The 26,087-nt window shown below is 42.3% G+C and overlaps 2 protein-coding genes across 7 annotated transcripts in view; one reads left to right on the forward strand and one right to left on the reverse strand.

The window, feature by feature from the left end:
• Positions 1 to 22,416, forward strand: part of SLC39A10 (solute carrier family 39 member 10) — a 64,005-nt gene extending 41,589 nt beyond the window's left edge. For 5 of the 6 annotated variants that reach the window (XM_068137979.1, XM_068137981.1, XM_068137980.1 and 2 more), the window contains exons 2-10: positions 4,148 to 4,936; positions 5,927 to 6,128; positions 10,933 to 11,102; positions 12,148 to 12,366; positions 13,264 to 13,384; positions 14,694 to 15,062; positions 16,327 to 16,407; positions 17,524 to 17,714; positions 19,288 to 22,416. In XM_068137979.1, coding sequence (XP_067994080.1) covers positions 4,157 to 4,936; positions 5,927 to 6,128; positions 10,933 to 11,102; positions 12,148 to 12,366; positions 13,264 to 13,384; positions 14,694 to 15,062; positions 16,327 to 16,407; positions 17,524 to 17,714; positions 19,288 to 19,446 — 2,292 coding nt within the window. In that variant the 5' untranslated portion in view covers positions 4,148 to 4,156 and the 3' untranslated portion in view covers positions 19,447 to 22,416. The remainder of the gene's footprint in view (positions 1 to 4,147; positions 4,937 to 5,926; positions 6,129 to 10,932; positions 11,103 to 12,147; positions 12,367 to 13,263; positions 13,385 to 14,693; positions 15,063 to 16,326; positions 16,408 to 17,523; positions 17,715 to 19,287) is intronic. The other variant, XM_068137977.1, reaches the window with a different exon arrangement.
• A 10-nt stretch (positions 22,417 to 22,426) lies between these two features.
• Positions 22,427 to 26,087, reverse strand: part of DNAH7 (dynein axonemal heavy chain 7) — an 81,607-nt gene continuing 77,946 nt past the window's right edge. The window contains exons 60-64 of the mRNA XM_068137975.1: positions 25,765 to 25,995; positions 25,447 to 25,599; positions 24,669 to 24,846; positions 23,148 to 23,251; positions 22,427 to 22,801 (exon numbers count right to left, since the gene is read on the reverse strand). Of these exons, the coding sequence (XP_067994076.1) occupies positions 22,595 to 22,801; positions 23,148 to 23,251; positions 24,669 to 24,846; positions 25,447 to 25,599; positions 25,765 to 25,995 (873 nt within the window). The 3' untranslated portion in view covers positions 22,427 to 22,594. The remainder of the gene's footprint in view (positions 22,802 to 23,147; positions 23,252 to 24,668; positions 24,847 to 25,446; positions 25,600 to 25,764; positions 25,996 to 26,087) is intronic.

The raw sequence follows: 26,087 nt of genomic DNA on the forward strand, positions 1-26,087 counted from the left end.
GATTTACAGTTCTGTGACACTGAAATGTATAGAATTCGGACTTCAGCTTTCTGGTATTTTACACATGCAGATACTGCCTGGCAAGTTAAAGATGACAGCTGTTCATAATTGACTAGAGAGCAGTGAACTTTGTTTAAAAAGAAACAAATAATCAACTCTTGTGTTCTGTGACAAGAATTGCAATAAAAGATCCAGAAGATTACGTAATAGAAAAATATAAACATTGTGCTAGGGTTCTTACTATTTTAATAGAAAATAATGAGACATCCAATTGATTTTGCAGTTGGTCTGATAACACTCAGTTCTTGCATTTCAGCAGTGAATCATGATCACAGGTTACTAACAATGTTAACCATTAGGGTATGGAGAAAAGGTACCATTCAAAGCTAAACACCACAATTAGGGATGCATGACTAAAGTTTCAAAGTAATGTATTAGTAGTATTGTATGAGACAGTCACATGAAAAAGATCATGAGGTTGTGAAAAGGATTATGATCATGCTTTAGTCATGACTTTCCTGGTTGAGATATTTTAGTCTGGATCGTGCTCATTTAAATGAGAGTAATTTGACTTTCCTTGTTCTGGGTTATAGTACTGTATTGTGGCAGAGGGAGAGAAAAGGTGTCTTACCTAAAAAAGTAGTATCCTTAAACTCAGGATACTGTTTTCAGTACTGAGAAACTGAAGTTAAAAAGCTACTGACCAGTTTGCTAGAGCATTGCAGTAAGCTGTGTGTACTTAACCTCTGAGCAGATCAGCTTGACCTTCTCCCAGGGCTTTTACTTGACTTGTGTGTACCTCAACTGCTATTTCAGATCCTGATTCTGCTCTTCACATTAAGTCACGTTTCACCTTGTACATTCTCAGCTGATGAAAATCAGCATCTTCCTCTAGAAATGTGACTCTGTTCAACTGTCACCAGCCAAGCTCCTGATCTTGTACCTTTACTTACTGCCAGAGTGTTTCTGCTTCCACGGATGATGGCAGTCACAGAGCCCAGGTTCTCAACTGCTGTGAGAAAGAGCATGTGTTCTTGATCTGACGGTTGTGGAATGAGCTTCAATCATACAGTCTGAGGAGTCCAATGGGATGTCATTCAACAAGTCCAAGTGCCGGGTGCTGCACTTGGGCCACAACAACCCCATGCAGAGCTACAGGCTGGGGTCAGAGTGGCTGGAGAGCTCCCAAACAGAGGGGGACCTGGGGGTACTGATTGACAGCTGCCTAAACATGAGCCAGCAGTGTGCCCAGGTGGCCAAGAAGGCCAATGGCATCCTGGCCTGCATTAGGAATAGTGTGGCCAGCAGGAGCAGGGAAGTCATCGTGCCCCTGGACTCTGCATTGGTTAGGCTACAACTTGAGTCCTGTGTCCAGTTCTGGGCCCCTCAGTTTAGGAAGGACATTGAGACACTTGAACATGTCCAGAGAAGGGCAACAAGGCTGGTGAGAGGCCTTGAGCACAAGCCCTATGAGGAGAGGCTGAGGGAGCTGGGATTGTTTAGCCTGGAGAAGAGGCTCAGGGGTGACCTCATTGCTCTCTATAATTACCTGAAAGGTGGTTGGAGCCAGGAAGGGGTTGGTCTCTTCTCCCAGGCAACCAGCACCAGAACAAGGGGACACAGTCTCAAGCTGCGCCAGGGGAAGTTTAGGCTCAAGGTGAGGAGAAAGTTGTTCATGGAGAGAGTCATTAGTCATTGGAATGGGCTGCCCAGGGAGGTGGTGGAGTCACCATCCCTGGAGGTGTTCAAGAGGGGATTGGACGTGGCACTTGGTGCCATGGTCTAGTCATGAGGTCTGTGGTGACAGGTTGGACTCAATGATCTTTGAGGTCTCTTCCAACCTTAGTGATACTGTAATACTAGGGTCGACTCAGTCCAGTGACTCTTGGGTAAAGATTTGCAACCTGTTTCTTTCTGCTCCACCATTAAAGCTGTGTGCTTACCTGTTTCCTCAAAGGAGAATGGAAAAAGCTTCTGGAAGGTGCTTTGAGGTGCTTTTAATGTTCCCCTAATAATGTCAGTGAGGTAGTTCTAAGAAGTGCAAAATACCAAGCTAATAGTTTGGGGAATGAAAATGGACTTAAAATACATTTGTGGTTTGCTGCAAAGCATTTTCATGACTGTTGCTATGAAGTTTTAGTTAGCAGCTGGAGTGGTCTTGAGAAGGACAACTAAATGTATTATTTCTTGTCTGACAACCCATAGCATCTGATGGTGCATTGACCCAGTCACTTAGATCTTTGTGACTGGAGCAGCAGTCACAACTCTAGCCAAAGTGCACATAAGGATATAAAGCCACAAGCAGCACAGAGAAAGATGAAAATCAGCAAAAGAGAAAGAGTGACAGCCAGCTGAAAACGAGCCAGTATGTGCTCAGGTGGCCAAGAAGGCCACCAGCATCCTGGCCTGGATCAGCAACTGTGTGACCAGCAGGACTAGGAAAGTGATTGTCCCTCTGTACTCAGCACTAGGGAGGCCACACCTTGAGAACTGGGTTCAATTTCAGGCCATGCACTAGAAGAAGCGTACTGAGGTGCTGGAGCATGTACTGAGGTGCTGGAGCATGTACTGAGAAGGACAATGAAGCTGCTGAAGGGTCTGGAGAACAGGTCTGGTCAGCAGCAGCTGAGGGAGCTAGGGTTGTTTCACCTGGAGAAGAGAAGGCTGAGGGGACACCTTCTCATTCTCTACAGCAACCTGAAAGGAGGATGAAGCAAGGTGGGGATCAGTCTCTTCTCCTTAGTAACAAGTGACAGGACAAGAGGAAATGGCCTCGAGTTTCACCAAGGGATCTCTGTCCTTACTCTGTTTGTCAGCTCTCCTGTCCTCAGTCATAGCCTAAACTGAACTAGTTAGGTATAAGAAGCTCTGCTTCCGTATGTTTTTCCTTTGGCTGTCTTAGTCAACTGAAAGTCTTCCAAAGAGTCCTTCCACTCTTCAGATTGACTGGGGAGCTCTATGCTGCTTTCTTTTGCTGCCTACCCCTTTGCTGATGGGAGTGCTTGCGTATCTCCTTTATGTACCTAGTAGAGCTGCTGTACATGCTGCATGCTTTGTTCTACGTGGTACCATGGCAAATAAGTGTTGCTAGAAAACACTGGCAGTGTTTAAATGATTATTCATTTGCTTCTAAAACACATATTTTAGAGCTTATTCTCTACCCAAGAGAAGTCTCTAGAAAATAAAACTCATAAATTACAGTTCTTGGCTTGTGTTTAGCATTCTAATGTGATACTGCTTTTACATAAACACAGATTTGTTATTTAGTTTAAGTTTCTTTTATAGTAATTATTCAGGATTTATAGCTATTTGTGCTAAACAAAATAGAGCTGTGAAATAGGAAATAGTTTTGAATTCAGAATGCAACAAACTTCTTCAGAGTCCTCTTTATTACCTGATGTTGAATAGGAAATTACTCACATTTCATACTAAACTGAAAACCACAATATCTATATGCTACCTTTTGTAGAAATTGGTGCTGATGACTTTGACCTAAGCTGAGTCAACATTCTGGGTCAACTCATCTTTTGAGTTGCATTTACAGTATCTTTTATATATACAGATGTTTTCTGTGTAACCTCATTTTTACATTAACATCCACGCAGATCCTTGAAATCAGTAGAACCATGTAAGTACTAAAGAGATTAATGTTTAAGCAATACATTCAAGTTAGTTAATGACAGCCTCTTTTCCAATCATTAACTGCTAATGCGAATAGGGAATTGTGCAGTGTGTGTGTTTATTGAAGGTAGTGTAGCAGCATGTAGAACAAATGATGGGTGTGTTTTCAACTCTGTTACCAGCCTGTCATCCCCATAAATAAGAAAGTAGAGTATGGTTGGTTTCAGGTAGCTTTTATTCTTTTGTAACTTGTGTTTTACCAAGATTGTCAATATTAGAAGTTATCAGAAGCATCGATGCCTCTGAAAATGTACACAAAAAAAATATAGTCTGTCTTGCTGCTCAATAAGCAAAGCACACAAATACAATTCTGTAGTAGAAAGACTGCAGTGGTTACTCTGTTAGCAGCAATATCTACAAAGATCTGTGAGTCATTCAGTTGGTATAGTACTCGACCTATACTTGCATAGTAGAAATGTTGAGATTTGCTTTTACACCCAAGTGCTTCCCCTTATGTTTCTTGTAGGAAACAGAGATGAAGGTACACGTGCACACAAAATTTTGCATCATTTGTTTGCTGACATTTATCTTCCATCAGTGCAATCACTGCCATGGAGGTAGGCATGACCATGGTCATAGAGAGAAACGAGAACACGACCATAATGACTATCAGATTCCAAACACATCCTATTCCCAGAGTGGAGGAACAGAATCTATGCCAAGTAAATACTCAACGTCGGAAGCTGAACAGAGATACTACATTGAGAAGATTTTTGATCGTTATGGTGAAAATGGAAGATTATCTTTTTTTGGGCTCGAAAAACTGTTACTAAGCCTTGGCTTAGGAGAGGTAAAAGTAGTGATGATAAATCACGATGACATTGGCCACGATCATGTTTCTCACTTATATGCTTTAGAAGTCCAAGAAGGAAAACGTTCCCACCCTCATAACCATCCTCACAGCCACCCAGATTCAGAAAACCGCACTACAACTGGTATGGCTGCCAAGAGAAATCACAAATGTGACCCTGAGAGAGACGCTGTCGTGCCACCGGTAAAAGACGATGGCAAGCACATTCATGACCAGAGTCACCATCACCATCGCCACCACCCTCGTCTACATCATCATGACCATAATGGTACACGTCACTCTCGTAGTAACGGACACCAAGGTTCTAGTTTAGGTCACGAGGATGGCCACCACCACGCCAGCAATCGTGAGGCGTCTCACAAGCAGATCAGCGTGAGGAAGCATGCCCTCTTCTCAGCACGGGCTCGCAAGGAGCACAGCGAGGAGGAGCGTCAGCGGGAAGAGGTGGGTATGGCACAGAGAACCGGTAAGGTGACTTTGCTGTTGTTACACAAGAATTGCCCACAAGCGATGCCACGTTTGTGACTGCTGTGTAATACAGGTAGTGGAGTGGAAGTGTTAAGTCACTGCCTCAGTTTTGAGCCTACTTGATGGGTTTTCATTTCTCTCTGCCCATCATTCATCTTCTCCGATCTCTTTTCTTGCATATTTATCTGTATAAAGCACATCCTTAAAGTTTACAAGTGGATTCTTTTCCCTTTCCAGTATTCAGGAATAATTCCCTCCCACACACCCTTTTGGACTTCTTTCAGGCTTGAAAGTCATTAACATTGTGGAAACTGCACAGAGACTACTTCCTTAACTACCTCTATCTTCTCAATGTGCTTCTAATTGTTTTGTCTTAAGAGAATGTGAAGTAGTGTACATGTATTTTCTGTCACAGTGTCTTTGGTGTAAGCTCTTCTGTTTCTCCCTTCAGCATTCATTATTTCTGTCAGGACCTCTTTCCCCTTGTAGTAACCACAGAATCAGGACTTACTGATGTCGTGGTTTTAAACTAGAAGTCAGGATAGGACAGGATGGAATGAGTGCCATGTCTGAGGTGTGAACCTCCAATCACAGAAGGTTGGTAGGTGATGAGAAGTGTTAGAAAACCTGGTTTGGAGGATTTGTGTTCTTCCAGTTCTTGCCTGCTGCTATTTCTTAATTCCGTATACTGTTAAGTTAAAGAATATGGAAACTAATTTTCATTTACTTTTGTCACTAATTGTATCAGTGTCTGTAGACTTGAGCTTGTAGTGCAGATAAGTTTACTGTTTCTTTCCCCTCATAAACCACTTGGATCAGCTTAGACTTTTTCTAGGACTGGTGGAATGTTGCGAGTCACAATATGTGCTTTCTGTTTGTGTTCTCACATGCCTAATTTTCTGTAACTACAGGTTTTGATGAAATAGTTGCTTTCATATTGAACTTTTTTGTACAATTTGCTTGCAGTGCTTAAATGTTACCCAGCTGCTACGGCACTATGGTCTGGAAGCCAGCTCTCCAATATCTCCCGAGTTGTTTATCTACATGTGTCCTGCTTTGCTGTACCAGATTGAGAGGAGGCTTTGTGTTCTCCATTATGATGAGCTTGAAGATTCTATGAAAAGTAAAAATGCATCAACTGAGAACAAAGATAAAACAGGTGCATCAGGTAGGTGTGTAATATCTAAATCCTCTAAAGTGATTCTGCATTGTAAATACTAACTTAGGAGTTCGAAATGTTGTACAAGTTAACACTGACTGAAGAAATGGTTGAAAGTGAACGTATTTATTAGATGGAATTTGAGGTGGCATGCTCCAACTTAGCATCTTGCCTGGTGGTATAGTAGCTTCTCCTAAGGAACTGTGACTCAGGCAGGCACACCTTTCTGTCTTGTACCTTTTTATCCTTTTTCATTATTTTCAACTTTTATGTTTTCCTTATTTCTTTTTTCTTTTCTTTTTGTTTCTTTGTGTGTGTGTGTGCATCCTATCATTGGGCCTGTGGCCCAGGCATTTTGGCCTGGACTCTACCCACACACCTTTAGATGTTGGAGTCTTTTGTATTAAGGTCATAGGCAAAGTAGGAGATCTTTGGAGACAGAAGGACCTCTAGAGATGAGCAAGTCCACCCACAGTTAGAATTACTTCCATCATCTAAAATACATTATGTTGGTTCTTCTCTTAGTGTGCCTGAGGTGTCTGTGTGGCTTATCTCAGAGCTGGAAAGTTGCAGTATTACTCTGGCACAAATTTTCATAATAAATTTGACTGGATCTGTTCATTCAGGAGCAGAGTATAGTACTTTCATCACAGTTTATTCACTGCAATGTAAGATCTCAGTTGTTACTTTTTATATTGTCAGTGATGCTGGTTTCTAGAACTGACACCCAGACTTAAGCAAGATAACAGATCATTTCAGCTGCTATTTCTGACCGCACTTTCCTTTCCTGGCTTCCAGTGTCAGCTATTCTGTACTGTATATGAAAAGTATTCAGTCAAAATCCTCTGTTGGCAGGTTTAGTTTTTTGTGCGTGCCTTGTTAAGCATAAATCTAATGATACAGCTGCTGTGTTGTTAACTGTTCAGGCTGCTGTAAACTAAATACCCTGTGCAGTTCATATGTCAGCACATTGCTTTGTGGGGAAGTCTTGTAGGAAGAGTTGACCCCCATCTTAATACCGAGAGGGTTTCTAGGGAAGCTCTCAGCATTTTCTGCCAGTTGCAGTGTTGAAACCATACCAAACACTGTCAGGTCGTCCCTGCTTTGAGCCAGTTTAATTAGAAAGTGTCTACAGGTGAGTGCTGCTTTTTAAAAGAGTGCTTTATTTTCCTCTAGTGAGTAAGCCAGTTAGAGAGTAACTCATCTTGAAGGCCTCTAACATTTTAAGAGCCTTAATTTGCAAAATTAGTGAAACTTCCTGTGAACATTTAAGATGTTTTATGGCATCTGATATTTTGAGTATAAATAACACCTTTGCCAGTTAATTGTAAAAAAATCAGGTTTATCTTATTGATTTGGCTCTAAAAAGGAACAGCCTCTAAACCAGGTCAACTTGATTAGGTAATGATAAACCATTTTTCATACCAATTTCCTACATACTGTTTTATTAACCACAGTGAGACTTTAGATGGTGTAATCATTTCTCCTCTTAAGTACGGAAATGAACCACAAAATAACAAATCTGGTATAGGGGGATTGTGGGAGGTGTAGCACAAGTACACAGAGTAACTTAATCCATAGTTTGGAGGATTCTACTAAAGTGAATCCGTGCTTGCCCAAGCTAATGGAATCATTTTTAGTCTCAAACATGTGCCAAAGTTAGGAGGATGTAGGTATTTTTGAGTACAAGCTTTCTGTGACTGTCTTTAGTTTTAATTAAAGTTTTCAAAAAAACTTACAAGAGCAGTGCCGCTGCCATTGACTGATATTAACCTCTAGGTTTCCATCAGTTTTAGTTTTCTAAAGGCAAATAATTTACTTAATTCATGACCAAAACGCCTCGTTGGGTTTTCATTCTGTAAGGTACAAATAAGTCTGTAATGTCTAGCAGAGGATTTTCAGGAGCTTTTAGATACAGCTGAGCTTTCACAGTGTCCTTAGGGGCATGGTCATTGCTCAAGGCTCCTGACCAGGGAAGGTACACCCTGCTGTTGGATCAAGTGATACAAATAAGCAATGAGCAATGCATTTAAAGGTGCAGATCAGTCAGAAGTGGTGATTAAAAGTATTTCAGATCAGGTATCTCTTGTCAGTCTGCCTGTGCAGATGCCAGCGTTCCCTGGAGCTTAGCAGTTCCCTTAACCCAGGCAGGTTTTCTATGATGGAGCCTTTCTGCTAGCTTGCTTTCTTGGTGAAGCCTGCAGATAGCTAACCCTTTCCAGCCTTACAAGGAGTCAGCCTCACTACCCTTTTAGCCTTGTTTTAATTTACAGAGAGCTCTCCAAACCCAGTGTGAGCTGCTGGCTTTGTTTGCTGCCCACTGCTTGAACAGAGGTCCCTTATTGAAGAATTGTCACTCCCTCACTTCCACAGAAATGTTTTCTAATCCAGGCTGTAGTAACTGTACCCCCTTGACCAGGCTTTATGCTGTGTTCCTAGGAGTATTATCCACCAAGATATTTTCTAACTTAAGAGCTCTTGCAATGGCCATAATATGGCATATTAATTCTACTTCATAATACTGCAGTGTTTTGAACACTTGAAATCCTTCAACTGACTTTTGTCCTAAGTGTTCCTTAGTAGTCCTGTTCTATGAGGAGTGTTTGTACACACATGCAAGTGTGGGGACATGCACAGCTTTTGTATATGATACTTTTCCTTTTTAAGTCTTTGACTTGACAGCAACCTTTTTGCTTCCATACTGTTTTAAAGAGTTTAAACAGAGGCAGAACTTGACAGCCAAGGTCTGGGAGATGCAGTTTCCATAGTCCTATGCAGATCTCACATGCCTCATCTTTGATCATGGTGCCCTGTTTAGATCCTGTATCATGCTCATAAGAGCATGTCAGCCCTTCAGAAATGTTTTTCCAAATCTGTGCTCTGATATATGAAACTTGAGACAGTTTGCATCATCTCCTTTCATTTTTCTCCATGTGAGGCTGTTGGTCATCTAACTTGGCACTTACCATTGTAATGTCTGTGTCCAGAGTGGAGATCCAATGTCCTCCCAAACAGCTGTGCAATTTTCATTTGGGCTACTCGTGCATATTTGCATGATTCAGTGTTGAATGACAGGTCCACGTATGCTGCTACATGGTGGAAGTGCTCTGGGGATGAATCAAGGCTGTGTAGTGGCAGTATTTTGGTCAGCATGTCCTGCTTCCACTCTAGATCTAATTTTGTATTTCTGTTTTCCAACCTCTGGTTTTCATTTCCTCATCTGATGGCAGTCTTTGCCCTCTCACCAGCTGTGTTTTCCTCTCAGTATTCATTCCAGTGTATACTGTGTATGTTCTGGAGTTTTTTCCAGTCAGTTTCTCCTGATGCACGTGTCCTTGTGCCTTTTGCATTTGAACTAGATTAGTCCTTTTCTGCACTGTTGTGGGAGCACAGATGCAGACTGTAAGAATGAATTATCCCAAAATAAGATTGAAAACAGCAGATGTAAGTTTTGGTGTAGAACCAGAGCAGGCCTGCAGCACCAACAATCTCAATGGTGAACTCTTGTCAAGTAGCATTTTTGGTACAGATAGAATTCTTGGGACATTTGACTGCTAAAAGATACAGTCAGCTAAGCAGCTCCAATATATTTATTTGTTCTCCATTCCCCATGATGTTTTCTCCTACTCAATGAAAACTGAGTGGCAAGGAAAGCCAGGTCATGCAGCTGATGCATGAATACTCAGTCAGGAGTTGTTCATTTCCATTAGAGTGGGCAAACTGTGTACATGTTTTTGATTAAGAATGAAGCTAGGAACAAACCTGGAAAACTCTGAAGCATTTAGGCTAAAACTTAAAGAGCAAGTTGAGATTGAGGAAATCATGGTCATGAAAAATCCCAGCTCAAACAGTTAATGTTTGTAAAATAGGAGCACTGACTGTTGCTCTCTCTGGGACTGTGAACCGTTTGCACCGTGGTTTTGGAATTAAACAGTTTTTACTTGCTGCTCTTTGAAGTGTCTGTGTTGGGGAGAAACAAGAAGTGCTAGAGGAGCAAAGAGTGGGGGAAAACCCCCAAGACTTTTTAATTCTTGGCATTGCTGATGACTTGAAAAAACAGAAGAAAAATATTTTGTTAGGTTGAGGTGCTGAATATTAGAGCCATGTTCCTTTGCTCGTAGGATCTGTTTCTTGTGTGGTTCCTCCTTGTCCATGTCCCTGCTGAACAGGATTATGCTGATTATGTCATATCCCATTATCACTTTTCCTTGTAATGACAGCAGTAGGAGGTCTCAGAAAAAAATAAAACACTGCTTTCTTGTTGGTAGCCAGTTGCATTCAGCTCTTCATGCTTGTATTGGGGCATTTACTTTTAAAGTTCCTGTCTCAAAGGTTGAGTCTTCTCATAAATAAAAATGTATGTTTCAAAGGTCAGAGTGAAATGAATGGTGGAGGAGAAATACTGATTGCGGTTAAACTCTGCATCAAAATCATGTTAAAACGCATGTTAAATCTGAATCAGTGCTCATACAGGCCTACAAAGTTAAGCAGTGAAGATGTTTTTCTTCCAACATTATGGGCTACACAACTAAGACCACAGCTTAAAATCAGGAAAAAATTGCTAGGCTCTTATTAGCTGATTGTCTCCTGATGTCTCTGCCGTTTTGTACTCCCCTGTGAATAAACCCGTGTAGTTTTTGCTGTGGACTTCAGTACTGCCTTCCTATTTTTCAGCACCTTTAGAATAAACAATTGCACAACTTAGGCCAAAGGAAAGTCACCTTCTTAAGAGATAGCTGAAAGTCATTAATCAGTCTTAAAAGTTGTACAGGTACTGTCCTGATAACCTTTCTGTATTCATTTCTTCCCACAGCCTGGTTTTGTGGTATCATCTCTATCACCGTCATTAGCCTGCTTTCCTTGCTAGGTGTGATCTTGGTTCCCATCATTAACCAATGGTGCTTCAAATTTCTTCTAACTTTCTTGGTAGCTCTGGCTGTAGGAACAATGAGTGGAGATGCACTGCTCCATCTGTTGCCACATGTAAGTATCATGTCCTTACCTATTTTTCTGAACCGCAACCGAACAGAATTTTCAGAGCATTGTTTGAAAACTATCAAAAAATGTTCCCTGGTGCTGATGTAGATTGACTTGACTATGAGGCATAGATATCCTGCAACAGGGTTTGAGACATCCTGTTAAGAAGAATTTAAAAAAAGAAAAAAGAAAGGAATCACAGAATTGTCAGGGTTGGAAGGGATCATCATCTAGTTCCACCCCCCCTGCCAAGGACAGGGACACCTTCCACTAGATCAGGTTGCCCAGAGCCACATTCAGCCTGGCTTTAAAATCATCCAGGGGTGGGGCTTCCACCACCACCCTGGGCAACCTGTTCCAGTGTCTCACTGCCCTTATGGTGCGGAACTTCTTCCTAATGTCTAATCTACTTCTACCCTCCTCTAGCTTGGATCCATTCCCCCTAGTCCAATCACTGACACCCTAAAAAGTCCCTCACGGGCTTTCCCATAAGGCCCCCTTCAAATATTGGAAGGCCCCAATAAGATCTCCTCAGAGCCTTCTCTTCTACAAACTAAACAAACCTAATTCACTCAGCCTGTCTTCATAGGTGAGGAGCTCCAGCCCTCTGATCATCCTCATGGCCCTTCTCTGAACACGTTCAGAAACAATATAATTGACTGTAATAGTTCAAAAGAATCAGGAGGTTTGGTTGCTCGTGGGAGTGTAGGAATGGTAGTTCCATGTGACATTCTTCAGTGTTAGTCTCATTCTGTTCAGCATTGTGACAGAGAAAAGTTGAAACTAAATTTATTTCCCATTACATTCCCCTGACCCCTGGAGGAATAATTCCTAGAGGAACATTCTGTATTGACCAGAGTAGTGAAGAGTCTCATGAGGAACTTCTATGGTAATGTGTTTGTATAAAAACTAGCTCAAACCACAAGCCAACTTTTAAAGTTGCCACTTATCTAGCAAGGTTACATATTTTGTCACCTGAGCTCAGAGCCGTTTCAGTCTTCTGACTGCATTGCACCAGGTCACAGTGTGTTGTTCCCTTCTCTCCCAACAGTCTCATGGAGGCCACAACCACAGTCACCACCATGGCCAAGGTCATGTTCATGAACACAAGCGGTCTCATCGACATGCCCATGGACATGGAGTACAGTCTGAAGGCTTTCTAGAAGAAAATGATCCAGTGCTGAAAGGCCTTGTGGCACTGGGAGGCATTTATGTTCTGTTCATCATCGAACACTGTATAAGGATGTACAAACATTACAACAAACAAAAGGTGTGTGCCAGAACCATCTGCTGTTGTAAACTCTGCTGCCTGAAGTGCTCTGCCAGCTGTGAGGAGCTGGGCGTGTGTGCCAGGCTGCTGTCAGGCATGTACCTCTTTGCAGTAGCTGGCAATGCCAGTAGAACAGAGCTATTCCATTTTTCCACCCAAAAGGGCTAAACTCTGCAGTCCTCCTGCTTGCCCTAAATTAGCAGGCACGTTTTAACTGGTTTCCCTGAAAATTACTGGATTTTTAGGTGCCATAGTTATGATGGTGGTATGAAAAGCAGAGCCCAGTACCTCATGGGAATTGTCACAGTGAGTGTAAATTGAAGCCACCAAAGAGCCTTGTTCTTTGGACAGCCGGCATAAATATGCTTCTGTCTTCTGCCTCCATCATTCCACTTTGAGGACAAAATGACTTTGATGAAACTATAACTGTTTCTCCCAAAATGAGTGTGGAATCTGTTAGACTTCTGTGTTTTCATGTCAGACGCACTGCCTTGGACAGGCAGGAAAAGATGTTCTGTGTTGGAAGAGGCATTTCTTAGATCTCCTGATAGGGAGAAGAGCTGTCCCATTGGGCATAGCTGCTTCTAGACTAAATTTTAAACACTTCTAGGCTGCTCTGGCCAATCTGCATTCCCACAGATAGGAAACTAGCAAGCTTTTCTCTCATGGAAAATGCAAGGAAGTCAAGGGAGTATAAAAATGGAAGTTGAATCAAACAGAGGAGCTTGTCCTTACTGCTTTCTTGAGCAGAGTCAAGGGCAAACAGAGCAATCCTCGTCCTGTCACTGAAGTATCTGTGTGCATACTAAGAGTTACTTAAGTCCGTTTTGCAGAGGTTTTTCAATGTCTTTCATTTCCCTTGATGTTCTTTTACAAAGCAGATGTTCTCTGTTGCAGAGTAAGCAGAAGTGGTGCAAGAAGAAACAGAGCGAAGAATCACCAATCGGAAGGAAACTTTCTGATCACAAGTTAAACAACAGGCCAGACACAGACTGGCTGCAGCTCCAACCCCTTGCAGGTAGGCATCTGTTTCCAGCATGTTCTCTGAGATTCAAGGTAATGGCACATAACCCATGGCTTGTAGCATGTAACCTCTTGTACAGTTTTGCTGCTATTATGCAAATCATTGTTAATAAGGCTTAATAAGCTTTCCCTATTAAATCTTTTTTGATTTGGCTTTCCTTGGATCTGAGAGCACTGAACACTTCCTAATGTGCTATACAAATGGTTCTCAGTCTTCTGAAGCAGTCAGGTTTTGGGTGCCTCTGGTTCTTGGAGGTTTTTATGTTTGTTTGTTTCTGAGGTGTCTGTTTGTTTGTGTGTTTTGTCCTAAGCTGTACCAAGACTAGCTCAGCCCTGGCAAAAAATCAGGTCGTAAAAAACGAACGTGTACACACAGACACAAAACCTGAGCAGGGATATCTACTTCCCTTTGAAGATTCCGGCTTCTGACCAATTATAGTTTTTCCAAGAAGGCTAAACAAAATTAGTTTGTTTTCATAAATACAACTAGGAGTCTGAATATTCCTCATCAAATATCCCAAACAACTTTCACATACTGTTCTTTTGTGAGAGCTGGAATGCTCATGCAGAAGGAACGCCATTGGGAAGGGCTGAGGGAAGGGGAAGGGTTTTGTTTCATAACCTTCCTTTCTGCCGCCTGCATGGCTTCTAAGTGGATTTGCTGATGAAGCGTCCATAGACTGTATGTACACTGTATGTTTGTTATCCTGAGTAGCTTGTAGAAGTGAGAGTTAGGATGTGGCCTCCTGCTCTCAAAATAGGATTTGGGAATGCTGACTTTGAGCCATGAGGGTGCTGCTACATAAATTTGAAATGTCTCCATTTGCTCTTGGTGAGTGGTCAGAGGAATTTTGCTTCTGGTGGCATGGAGTAGGGCTGGTTTGGTAACACTGCTCCTCTGCAGGTGCACTCTGCTGACCAGTAAAACACTGGTACTGCAGGCACTGGCAGCCCCTGCTGAGTGGGAATTCTGAAGGGAGCGCAGTGCCACCCTAACTGACACCAACAGCCATTCTGTTTCTCTTTACACAGCTTCCAAACACTGCTTAAGAGTTTGTCAAGAACTCTGTCTGCTGCTTAGATAGTCTCTGCCTGATTTCCTAATTTCACTTACTCTTTGCTTAGTTTTGACTCTGCAGTATTTTTGTGGAATTGTTGTGAGCTAGTAATGTCATTGTCCAGAAGTGCTGTGTTTCCCCAGTTGCTTTTGTTTCTTGGAGCATAGATTGCCAGTGGCATTTATTTATAACTACTTCAGAAATAACCAGAGACTGAACGTTCCTGCTCCTGTGCCTTCACTGTAGGAGCAGATGACTCGGTTTTATCTGAAGATCGACTCAATGAAACAGAACTGACTGATTTAGATGGCCAGCTGGAATCCCCTCCCAAAACCTTCTTGTCTGCAGAAGAGGACCACAATATGCACCATTCACACAACGATGTCTCTTGTGCCGCTCAAGAGCGTGATCTGCATGATTCAGAGTACGACAGCCGTGGCGAAGATAAAATGATAGCTAGAAAACACAGTCACCACTGGCATCACAAACATTCCCATCATTCCCATGGCCACTGTCATTCTGGAAAAGACCTGAAAGATACTGGGATAGCTAATATTGCTTGGATGGTAATTATGGGAGATGGCATTCACAACTTTAGTGATGGCTTAGCAATCGGTAAGCAAAAGCACTGGGTCTTTCTCAACAGTTTCTTCTTACCTTGAGTAACTTTGGTAATGTTTTGCTTGGCAGTGATCACAGGTAAGGCTTCCAGTTAGCTCCTGCTGTCACTGGAATTGTTTAACCTCCTTCAGAGCAGAAGGCCATCAGTTGTTGGTGTTCTGTGACTGTTCCCACCAGAATTACTGCATGGATAGCAGCGACAGTACTGATCTGCCAGATGAAGCTAGGTGCACACAGCCCTCCCCATGAACAGAGCACGTGTAAGGCTGTTGTTGTTAGGTCTTAGTGCTGATACTTGTGTATAATACTGCTTCTGTTTTGGCTGCTATTCATGTGTAGCATTATACAGTGCTTGCAAATAATGACTGTACTATGAGGCAGGTTACTGGAATAGTAAAAGCAGAAGGAAAATGCCATTTTGAAGGATAAGCTACTTACTAGGGTCTGGAGTTAACAGAATCTGCTGCAGGTTCTCCACTCTCTCCAAACAATTTCTAAAGAAAGTGAATTCCATAAAAAATAACTTTGCTACATTTTCACATTAAACAGATCAGGCATTTAGGCAGTGGCTTCTAAGGACAAAAAGAATTGCCATGGCGTGTTGAGACCTTCAGTGTATTGAAACTCCATGCCTAAACAGTCCTGTGTCAAGCCCAAGCAGGTGACCCTTTGGGGTCTTCTTGTGCCTTTCTCTGCTACAGCACAGAAATTTAAATCAGTTTTCTCATTTCAGAATTATTTAAAGTATGAACTTAAAGCTGACTGAATTAAATTAGCTTATATAGGAGTGACTGAATGAGGTTTGTGCCCATGTTTTCCTCATTATTTTCCAGGTCTGGCTTATTAATGTTGCTGATGTGCGCTCTACAAAGGAGCATAAAGGCAATGAAGAGGTTATGGGTTAAATATTATTTGGATTTCCAGTTCTCATGTGCATTCTTAGCTGTTCTGATGTACCTGAGAGCTCCTGAAAATATAAAACCAGTGCTATTCATTAGTTGGTTGCCTTTATGTCTCTGTTCTGCTCAGTTGTGTTCTCCTCTCCCAGGATTTTTGTCTTAAGTAATACAAAGCATACAGCAGTAACACACATCCCAGATGCTTCCAGCATGTGCAGTTTATATTCAGACAGGACACAGAGATAATGAAACAGTGTTTGAGTGTGTATTGGAGCAGAAGGGTGTCAGCTCTGGAAGGTCTGTTTATGACATTTTCTGACTTAAGTACCAATTGAATCTTTTTCTTTTTCCTTCCCCAGGAGCAGCTTTTAGTGCTGGTCTGACAGGAGGAATTAGTACATCTATAGCAGTGTTTTGTCATGAGCTTCCCCATGAATTAGGTAACTAATCCTATGACCTCCATGTGTTCAGTCCCTCCATCTGTACAAAGTCTTTACCTCAGAGCTGCTGTGATGCTGTTACTGATAAGCAGAATGCAGTGCAGGTGCTGCAAGGGAGAGCAGAGCTTCAGAGAGTAATGGAGCAGTATTGCTCCTGAGTATGTCATGAGGATGTTAACACAGGGGGATACCAGCAGCTCTCTGCTCACAGCACTTCTGTGACACCTTTGAATGGGCTTTAAAGCTTTGTGTTAGGACATGCAATTTACATGTTGGTGAGACTGAGTCCAGAAGGTGTGGGTAGCTCTTTCGGGTAGAGCTTGGAGGAACTGTTGCCAATGCCAGTGATTTATTTTATTGTTTTGTGTCCCCTCTCTAATTGAAGCATTTCTTCTTGGGGTTAGCTGATCACAATAAAATGTATCTCACTGTGCTTATAACTTGCAAGATTCTCATGATTGAATTAACCTAGTAGAAGTGGGTAGTTCACTGTACACATTAGTTGTTTTGATTCTAGATTGAACAATGAATTTCTAGCATATCTGACATCAGAATATTATCTTCATTACCCTCATGACTGCTTATCATCTTCCACTCCTCATATCCACAAGAATTCAGTTTGAAGGGAGTAAACCTATCAGAGCTGATGGCAAGGTGAAAGTTTAGATCTTTATGGAACATCTCTCTCTATCAGCAACTTTAGCAGCGCTGTCCTGAACTCACCCAGACTCTTTAGGCCCAGCTATCAGCCAGTTTTTTATCTAGTGCAGAGGGCACATGTCCAAGCCTTGTGCCAGGAGTTTCAGAAGGAAAATGTTGTGGGAGACAGAGTCAAAGGCTTTACTAAAGTCCAGGTAGACAATGTCCACAGTCCATCCTTCATCCGCTATATAGGTCATCTTGTAGATGATGACCAGATTAGTCAGACAGGACTGGCCCTTCATAACCCCATGCTGACTGGACCTTATCTCCTGGTTGTCTTGTATGTGCCCTGTGATGGCACTCAGGATGGCCTGCTCCATGACCTTACCTGGCACTGAGGTCAGACTGACAGGCCTGTACTTAGTCTCCTGAGAAGTGCTGACACTAAACTCCTGTGTTCTGCCTCCACTTCAGGTGACTTTGCCGTGCTTCTTAAAGCAGGTATGACAGTGAAGCAAGCTATAGTGTACAACCTCCTGTCTGCCATGATGGCCTATGTGGGCATGCTGATAGGCACAGCCGTGGGGCAGTACGCCAACAACATCACCCTCTGGATCTTTGCAGTCACTGCAGGCATGTTCCTCTACGTGGCACTGGTGGACATGGTAAGGCTGTTGTGATTCTGTGCCATTTTTGCCTTCTGTGCATAGAACATGGACTTGGCATGGTACCTGCCACAGAACTTTGTTAAAACATATAACGTGGCTGTAGACAGTAGATGGCTGTTTCTCTTCCGCCACTCTTTTAAACATCGCAGGTACTGAGATGTGGTGAAGTTTTACAGCTTCTTGGGATTTTTCATGTCCATGATCAGAAACCTTGGAAGTTACAGAGCACTGTGCTCTTCCTAGGTTTTGAAATAAATGCCAGAATATTCTTGATACTCTTAAGAGCTTCTTTAGCTTTGTGACAGCAGTATTACATCTCTATCAAAGTTGATTATGAAACTAGAATCAGGTGCAGATCTCCCATTCAAAATGCACGAAGGTGAGAACTGGCATCAGCAATTCTTGCACAATTCTGTCTTTGGGTTTTGTATTCCTTACTGAATACAGCTCCAAGCTATTGAAAAGAAAGTAATTCTGCACCAAATGCTTCCTGCCACTATGCACACCAGTCTGCAGGGGTGTCAAGTCGCTGAGGACTTCATTAATTCTTAATGATTTAACAGTCAGTCGTGGTGTATTCTTTGGTGCAGTGCTGGCTGGGATGCTGCCTCCTCTGCTGATAACCATTTTCCACACCAGTATACTTCTGATACTTAAGTATTCAGCAGGTCAAATTAATTGCTGGCTTTATGGGTCTTTTTGTGAAGATAGTAATGTAAGACCATACCTGTGTCTTTATTAAATTTGAACAGGAAATAAACAAAAGCGTTCCTGTAGCCTGTCTAGCAAAGGGCAGTAAATAGAGACTTGTGCTGTGACCTACCTGAAGCTTCCATTTTGTTGTGGGTTACGTTTTTCTGTACTAAGTGTATCTTGAAGGAGTTCCCTTGTTTACCTCATGCTTTTGGAATTAGTTTCTTTATGAAACATTTTCTTTCTCTTCTCTATGGGTGGCTTTGTAAAGCACTTGATAAGATTTTTTTTTTCATCTTCCAATCCACTTATTGATCTTTTATTGCATTTATCAGTAGTACTGGACTTTTCTTCATGGGTGAGGAACATTCAGAGCTGTCAGAATATCTTACAGCTTCACACAGAATGTCTCTTGAACTACTTGTAGCTCTTATTCCCTTATTGAAAAGGGACATTAAAGTGATGTGTCTAAGCATGTAACATGAGAAATGACTGGCTGAGTTACTCAGGGTATATTTATAGCAATGCAGTTACTGTACAAATACTCAAAGCTTTTGATTAAGTTTATCTGAGCATGGCAATTTGAGTTGAGTAAAAGATCTCAAAAGAGCAGAACTGGAAGAATGTTGGACTGGTCCTTATCTTGAGGAACTTCAAGTATATACATGTTCCAGGACAAACCTAAAGTCCAAAGGCGAGGCCTTTTTAGTTGTTTTGTAAATACGTGATGGGATTGTGTTTTTATCAAATGTCATGGTTAGGTAAAGTTTAAGCAGTGTCTCACTGGATTTATTCTTGATGGTATTATCCAGTGAACTTGTCTGTGTACAAATGGATTAGAGGTGAAATAACTTTCCTCAATTATTTTTCCTTTTAGCTTCCAGAAATGCTTCATGGAGATGGAGATAATGAAGAGCATGGCTACTGCCCCGTGGGGCAGTTCATTCTTCAGAACCTCGGCCTGCTTCTTGGATTTGCCATCATGCTGCTGATTGCTCTCTATGAAGATAAAATTGTGCTTGACATCCAGTTTTGACCTAATTCTGGTAATCACTGTGGTTACAATACTGTTACTGTATGGCTTTGAGTCTGCACTGTGTCACTGTCTGCACACTGCTCAGAGAAGCAGCAGCTTGCACTACTTACATATGCACAGGAGATTCACTTCTGTGTAGATTACCTTCTGCTTTATTTCCAGTTCAGATGAGATAACCCAATCACTTAGATCACTTCTAAACTCAAGTGAGCAACAGGAAATGCTAACTAGGAGAAGTAAATGCCAAGTTCGGTGTCCCACAGAGGAAGCACTGCTTGCTAGAGAAAGAGTGAGTGAGTGCAGCAAATGATCTCCTCGGCTGGGAAAATACCATTTCATTAGGATGTTGGAACAGAACCCAGAAACGGTTACAGCTGAAATGCAGACCTCTGCAAAGGAACCTGAGTCAGCTTTAAATGCCACCTAAGTCTTAATTATGTATGGAGATACGTATATAGGGATGTGCATGCATACATGGCTCACTCTGTGTGTGTGTGTGTGTATGTGCATTCTGGGCTGAATCTTCTGCATGGTGATGACTGGAAGTATTACATCTTACAGCAGTGCATAGCTTGAACTCATTGTGCTGGATTACGTTTCTAAACAGAACCCCAGAACCTGCACACTGTGTAAGCTACGTGAGTCTGCATTAAAGCTGCACCCCACAGTTACAAGTCTTTGTGCAAGAGGGCAGGCAGCTGTGGTCTATGCTGCAGAGTGCCAGGTTCTGTGGAGGAGCAGTCTGAGTATGTCTTTCTGACCAAGACTGGTGTTTGTTCCTTGATAGTCTTAGGAGAATTAGTGCTAGCTTGGGGAGATCCTTGGTGTTGGAGTTACTGAGCTATTTCTGGTTCTTACAGAGACTAAACATGTATTTGAGTGCCACCTGCAGCGTAAACTACTGAAGAATTGTGGCTGTGAATGCGTGCAAACTCTTGGAACAGGGCATCAGTATGGGAATATCTCCAGTTTTTCTGAACACTTAACTTGGGGTTGTTTTTCCCTCTCCATGTTCAAACAGTCCAAAGTGCAGTATGCTAGTTACTGACCCAGGCACCGAGGCTGAATTAGCTCTTTGTGTGTAGTACTGGTGGGTTGACAGTGCTCTACCAGCAGATCAACATCTGCTTCTACAGGCATTGTAGCACCAGCTGTGTCTGGCAGCAGAGAGTATGAAGCAGATTTCTGCTTCTACCATTAGAGGAGTTCATTTCTATGCTATTTTTTTACATTTTGGTATTTAAGATATATTATTAAAAAAGCAGCTGTGATCCATGGTATGTGTAAAAGATAGACTGACATTTGGGCCTTAACTCGCCAGGATCAGTTGTCCTAGTGCTTAATATATATATTACCAGACAGGAGTTAGTTCTTGTACCCATCTCCTTGAAAACCTGTGAGTCTGTGAGGAGTGCAAGTGCATTCTGTAGTGCCAGTCCTAAGCATGGTGGCAGCCTTCTTGAACGCATACAGTTTGTCTCCTTCCTGTGTGTGCCAGGTGAAAGTGTACTTTGACTGTGCTGTAAGTGTGTTTCGGTCTGCTTGGTGCCAGTGTAGCTGCTAAACACTGATCCTAACGCCTTTGATGAGAGCCAGTTGGTATCTTCATTCCATTTCAAGTTTGTCATTCCCTTGGCCTTTGTGGGTCAGTTTATTTTCCACTGAGAGCAGCTCATGTATTTTAAAGATACCTGTTGATTCTTGCCAGTATTTCTTCCTACCACAGTATCAAGAAACAGTATTAAGGGTCCAGTCCAGAGCCGGGCGCAGCTTCTTCAGTGAAGAAGTCAGAAGCCCAGAGTCCAGGCTTGCAGCCCTGCAATGCCCTGAACTCAGGTTTTTCTTTTTTTCCCTTCCTTAAACATGTTTACTGTTAGACCCTAATTAGCTAGCAGCACTGTTGTTAGCTTCAGATTACTGAATTGCTGCAGTGTGAAAAAAAGATCCTGGGTGACCTTTTGTCATTGTGTCAATCTTGGGTCACTGAGTACCATTTTCAAAGAGAATTAATCCACTGGATACCTTCTGAGGATCCAAGTTTAAACTCCTCTTGTTTCTTATGTATTAAACTGACCCTTAGTATTCCTTTTCTGTTACTTCTGTCCAGTATAGCGGGGTCACTGTGTGGTTGAACTGCTAATTTGTCATCATTTTTTTAAAACTTCATTTCTGTTCTTTTCAAATGAAGATTTCTGTATTTCAGGTAGTATATTTACTTTTGTATTAGTTGGAATGTGGTTATAGGTTAATACACTGCCTGTAGAAAAACAGTTAACTTCCTTCCACGACCATCTTCAGGCAAGGGAAAATGGTCCTTGAAGGTAGGTGCTGTCTTGTTCATTAAGTAGGGGCTGTTTCCTTTTATTCTCTAGTATTTATTACAAGTTATGAAGGGCAGTGTAACAGCTGTGACTTCTCTATCTCTTTGTTTCACCAGTATTTAATTCCAAATTATGCTAATGGACACTTCTGGGTCATATTACAGACAATCTGAATTCCACTACATTTCTACTTGGCTTCAACATTCCATCCTGCTTGACCCCAGAGTCTCAGTTAACTTGTATTTGTTGGAGGGCATCAATGTTACTTGTATAGGACGACGCTGTCACTGTGTGACATCCCATATAAATTTTGATGTCGATCACATTGCACTCAACCTGCTGTGATTATGCTTAGAAAATACTGTAGTTGCTAGATGCAGTGTGATTTGGGGTTGGTTTGGTTTTCTTTTCTTCCCCCCCCCCCCACCCCGTTAACAGTTGAGTCTATGGTTTAAAATGTGATGATGGTCCTATAAGATACATGCTGAGCTATCAGTCTTTTTGTTACAACTAAGTAATTTTTTAAGATTTTATAAAGCAGGAAATGATCAAATGCTGTTTTGTTCATTGTCAGCAGTGTTGTGTTCAATTTATGTATGGTCCTTCTGAATAAGGAGCCTTCAGAAAATAAAATAATTCAATTCAAGGAGCAGGTATTTTTGTTGGCTCTTAAAATGTTTTATTGTGCACCTTTCTGCTTCAGATCTCATGAGAAGCACAAATGCAACACTGCAGACAGACCCATGTTGAATTCTGGTTTTACCTAGCCTGGCATGCATTGCTGTGGGTGATCTGGAATGCACATACCTTGGCCAACTAGGACAGGTTTATGAGTTAAGCTGGCACAGTAAGGCCACGCCACGTCTGATCCAGTGTTCCTGTGGTCTGTCTGAGGGCAGAGTTATTGCCATCACAAAGTTGGTGGAGTGGCCAGTGGTGGACAGGACCCCTCTTCTCTCACTGGTCTTGTACAATGGGGCCAGGTAGCTTGGCCGCTGTGGAATGTCAGCTCTCTTGCAGGGCTTCAGCCATATCTGCAGTAAAGAGCAAAACAGTCCTCTTCATCTCAGAACAAGTAAGGGAAAGAGGCTTGGCCAAAGTGTTTCCATGGTTTTGCTTGGTTGACTGCTTTTAACAGAGAGCCCTGGAACCTGTTTCTCGTTTCCTCTCCCAAAATACATACCACCAAACTTCCCATCAGTGCTCTTATTAGCAGTATTCCAAACTTCTCTCAGACAGTTTCTATTTCAGAACGAAACATCTTAGTTATTTAAGAATTAGCCTCTTCTCTCCTTCAAAGACTAGATCTTAAGAGTATTAATTCAACAGTATTTGTTGGTATAGAATAGTAGAAAATGTAACCAAATGAAAGATACTGACCACAGGTACTGCATCATAGAGAATTTTTGGCAGGGATTCTCCTAGCTTCTTAGTTTGCCTATTCCAGCGTGCTCCATCCAGGAATAGTCCATGGATGTAGACCCCTGGATCAGGTGGAAGAGACAATGTTATTACACAATACCTGGGAGCAGCAGGGACAGCAAAGCCTTTCACTGGTGCCTAAGTGCGGGTGGGCAACTTAGTCAGGTGTGCACGTTCCAAGTGATCAAATACCTTCAACACCATCTTACCCTTCACTACAAGCCATTGTGATTACAGTTCTGTAAAGCTTTTTCAGGTTATAGTGCCTAGTGAGAGCAGTGTGTCCAGCCAGCAGCTTGAACGCTACTTTAAAGCTGACAGATAACTGCGTAACAATGAGAGCTGTCAGTGTTTCCAACCTGGGAGATCTGAGTATAAAAACATCCCTGCATCCAGCTCTGGAGCCCTCAACACAGGAAGGACATGGACCTGATGGAGCAGGTCCCAGAGGAGGGCCATGAAAATGCTTCCAAGCCAGACCCTTCTATTCTGTGAAATGGTCATTCACTAGTGAATCTTTCACATGGTCTCATTGCTTATGTTCCAAATTGCCTCTTGCTTCTACCTCTCGAAAGCAATTTATTAAAGGATTTTTTTAAAACTTTAAAAGCACAACTATATTTTGACATCAGAAAGACTTCACAAAATGACAGCTGTCATTCCAGCAGTTCTCCAGAAGAAAAAATAAGTTACATCTCTTTCGTTTTGATTTTTTGGTCAAATCTGCAGTTCTTGTTCTGTAGACTGAAAGCTCTGTAACTTCTAAACCAAAAACTAAGCACACCCCAACAGAAAATGACTTGAAACTGCCTGCATGTGGTATTCCCAGGGAAGCTACCAAGCCCTGCCTTTTTTATACCACTTCCAAATTGATCCACAGAAGAGTATAAAATAGTATTAAGAGTATTAAGAACAGTTCAGTTTAATCTGTCCTCCTTTCCTGGAGAAGGACAAGCTAACATATATATCTGCCACTGGAATCTAAGGTAAGGAATGAATCATAAAGTTGGGTGATAAAAACCAGGGATTTTTGCCCCCTCAGCGCAGTTTTCTGTTGCACATTGTGATCATATCCCTACGAATTTTTTCTAAGGAGAGTTAAAGTAGCATCCCCAGCTTCTGCACTGAATGTTTGGTTTCCCTAGGCTGAGGAAGCAATGCAGCTGGAGACAGATGCTAACAAGATCAGAAAAGGCAAGCCAGCAATCAGCTGTGGGAGGTCTGGGGTAAGAAAGTGTGTGTCCTCTGTCAGTGCTACCTTATCTGCACACTGATCCAGGAGGTGAATGACCTCATCAGGGCTTTAGGATTTAAAGAATGTTTTGCCTCTTCAGTCCTTGTGCATCTCTTGGGAGCACTGTAGTTGTGTATGCTTTCCAGCTGAATCCATTAACTTAATTGCCTATCTCTGAGTATGCAAATTAATATCATCTTCTGAATACATCAGCAAAGGCAGGAATGTGTCAGGCATTTACTTACCATCCTCAGGAGCTGTTTCATATTCCTTATCTTCCAGCACTTGGTAGTCAAACTCTAGTAGGTCTATTGGAATGGTATGTTTCCTGGCATAGTTCTGCTGGGCACCTGTTAAGAACGCCTGAGTGAAGAAGAATCCTGAAATCCAGAAGACGGGTGGAGGTCCATTTTCATACCACTGCTGCAGCAGCAAAAGAAAAAGAAAAACTGCTTTTGGTTTTGTATGTAGGAAAGCAAATATCTCCTAGAATAAAAGAAGTAATTTCTCCCTCTCTGAATCCAGAATTGTCTTTCATAAAAGCAAGGAGACTGGGGATGGCTGCTATCTGTTTGGAATGGCACTAACTTCTGGTTGCAAACCAGATAGGGTAAGCAACCCTATGAGATTGGGTTTCACTGAATCCTTGAGATTACCAAGACACAGAAGGTGCTGAGACTCTAGATTCCACTAATTTTAAAGTGTCAATATGGGGAATCTGCACTCTGGCAGGTGAAGGAAACCCAGAGTGTCCCTTAAGCTGCAGCTTATGAGGCCAGTTCTGTCACACAGTATTGCTGATGTCCTGCAGCTCTGTGAAGTGCAGGGTAGGTGGCAAAATGGGCTGTAGCAGTGCTGTGGTGAGCCAGTGGCTGTACCAAACAGCTGCACAAATGAACTGAGACTCACCTGTCAGTTAGTCAGTAGAGTAAATTTAGAGTAAATTGGTGTGTTCACTTGTGAAGATGTCTCCTGACAGCAACAGAGACAAATAATAAATGTGTGGAAAGGGGGTGTGTTCACCTGTAAGAACTTTAGCCTGTTAAGGAAGTCAGTTACGTAGCCTCCCAGAGGCTTGAGGCTTGGGTAAGACTTCGTCATCCACAGTGCTGGAATTTTGCCTTTCAGAATGCTGTTCACCACTTCCTCCAGTTCAGCAGACATCACCACTAGCCCCTACAAGACATTTGGGGAGTGGAGCTGTGAGAATGCTTCACCTAGCAGGCTTGCTTTAACAGTTAAAATAATGGAGTGCTAAGTCCGGCAGATGGTACAAACTTCTAGCCAAGGCAGATAGGAGCATCAGGTACAGCAGTCTGCCTTCATTTCCTTTCAGCTCACCTTGATTGCTCTCTGGATGTTGACACATGAGTCCCGGATGATCTGCAGCAACTTGTTGAAGCGCCCCATCTCTTGGACAAGCACAGTGTTCATGCTTTGAGCATAAGTGGTCGGGTACCTTCTCATCGCTGCTTCGGTGTCAAAATCGGAAGGAAGCTTACTCAGGATGTCACCTGTGACTTCATAAACAACTTCATCGGTGGATTTTCCACTGCCACCAGCTGCCCAAGACTAGAGTGAGCCAAAAATGGAGATTTGAGAGAGGGAAAGTGGGAGAGTGAGTAGTAAAATGCAGGAGAAGAGAGCTGTTACAAAGGACTTGT

The sequence above is a fragment of the Melanerpes formicivorus genome, unplaced genomic scaffold (genome assembly GCF_026170545.1).
Source record: "Melanerpes formicivorus ecotype bairdi unplaced genomic scaffold, bMelFor1.0.p_v2 SCAF_5, whole genome shotgun sequence".
Classification (NCBI taxonomy): Eukaryota; Metazoa; Chordata; class Aves; order Piciformes; family Picidae; genus Melanerpes; species Melanerpes formicivorus.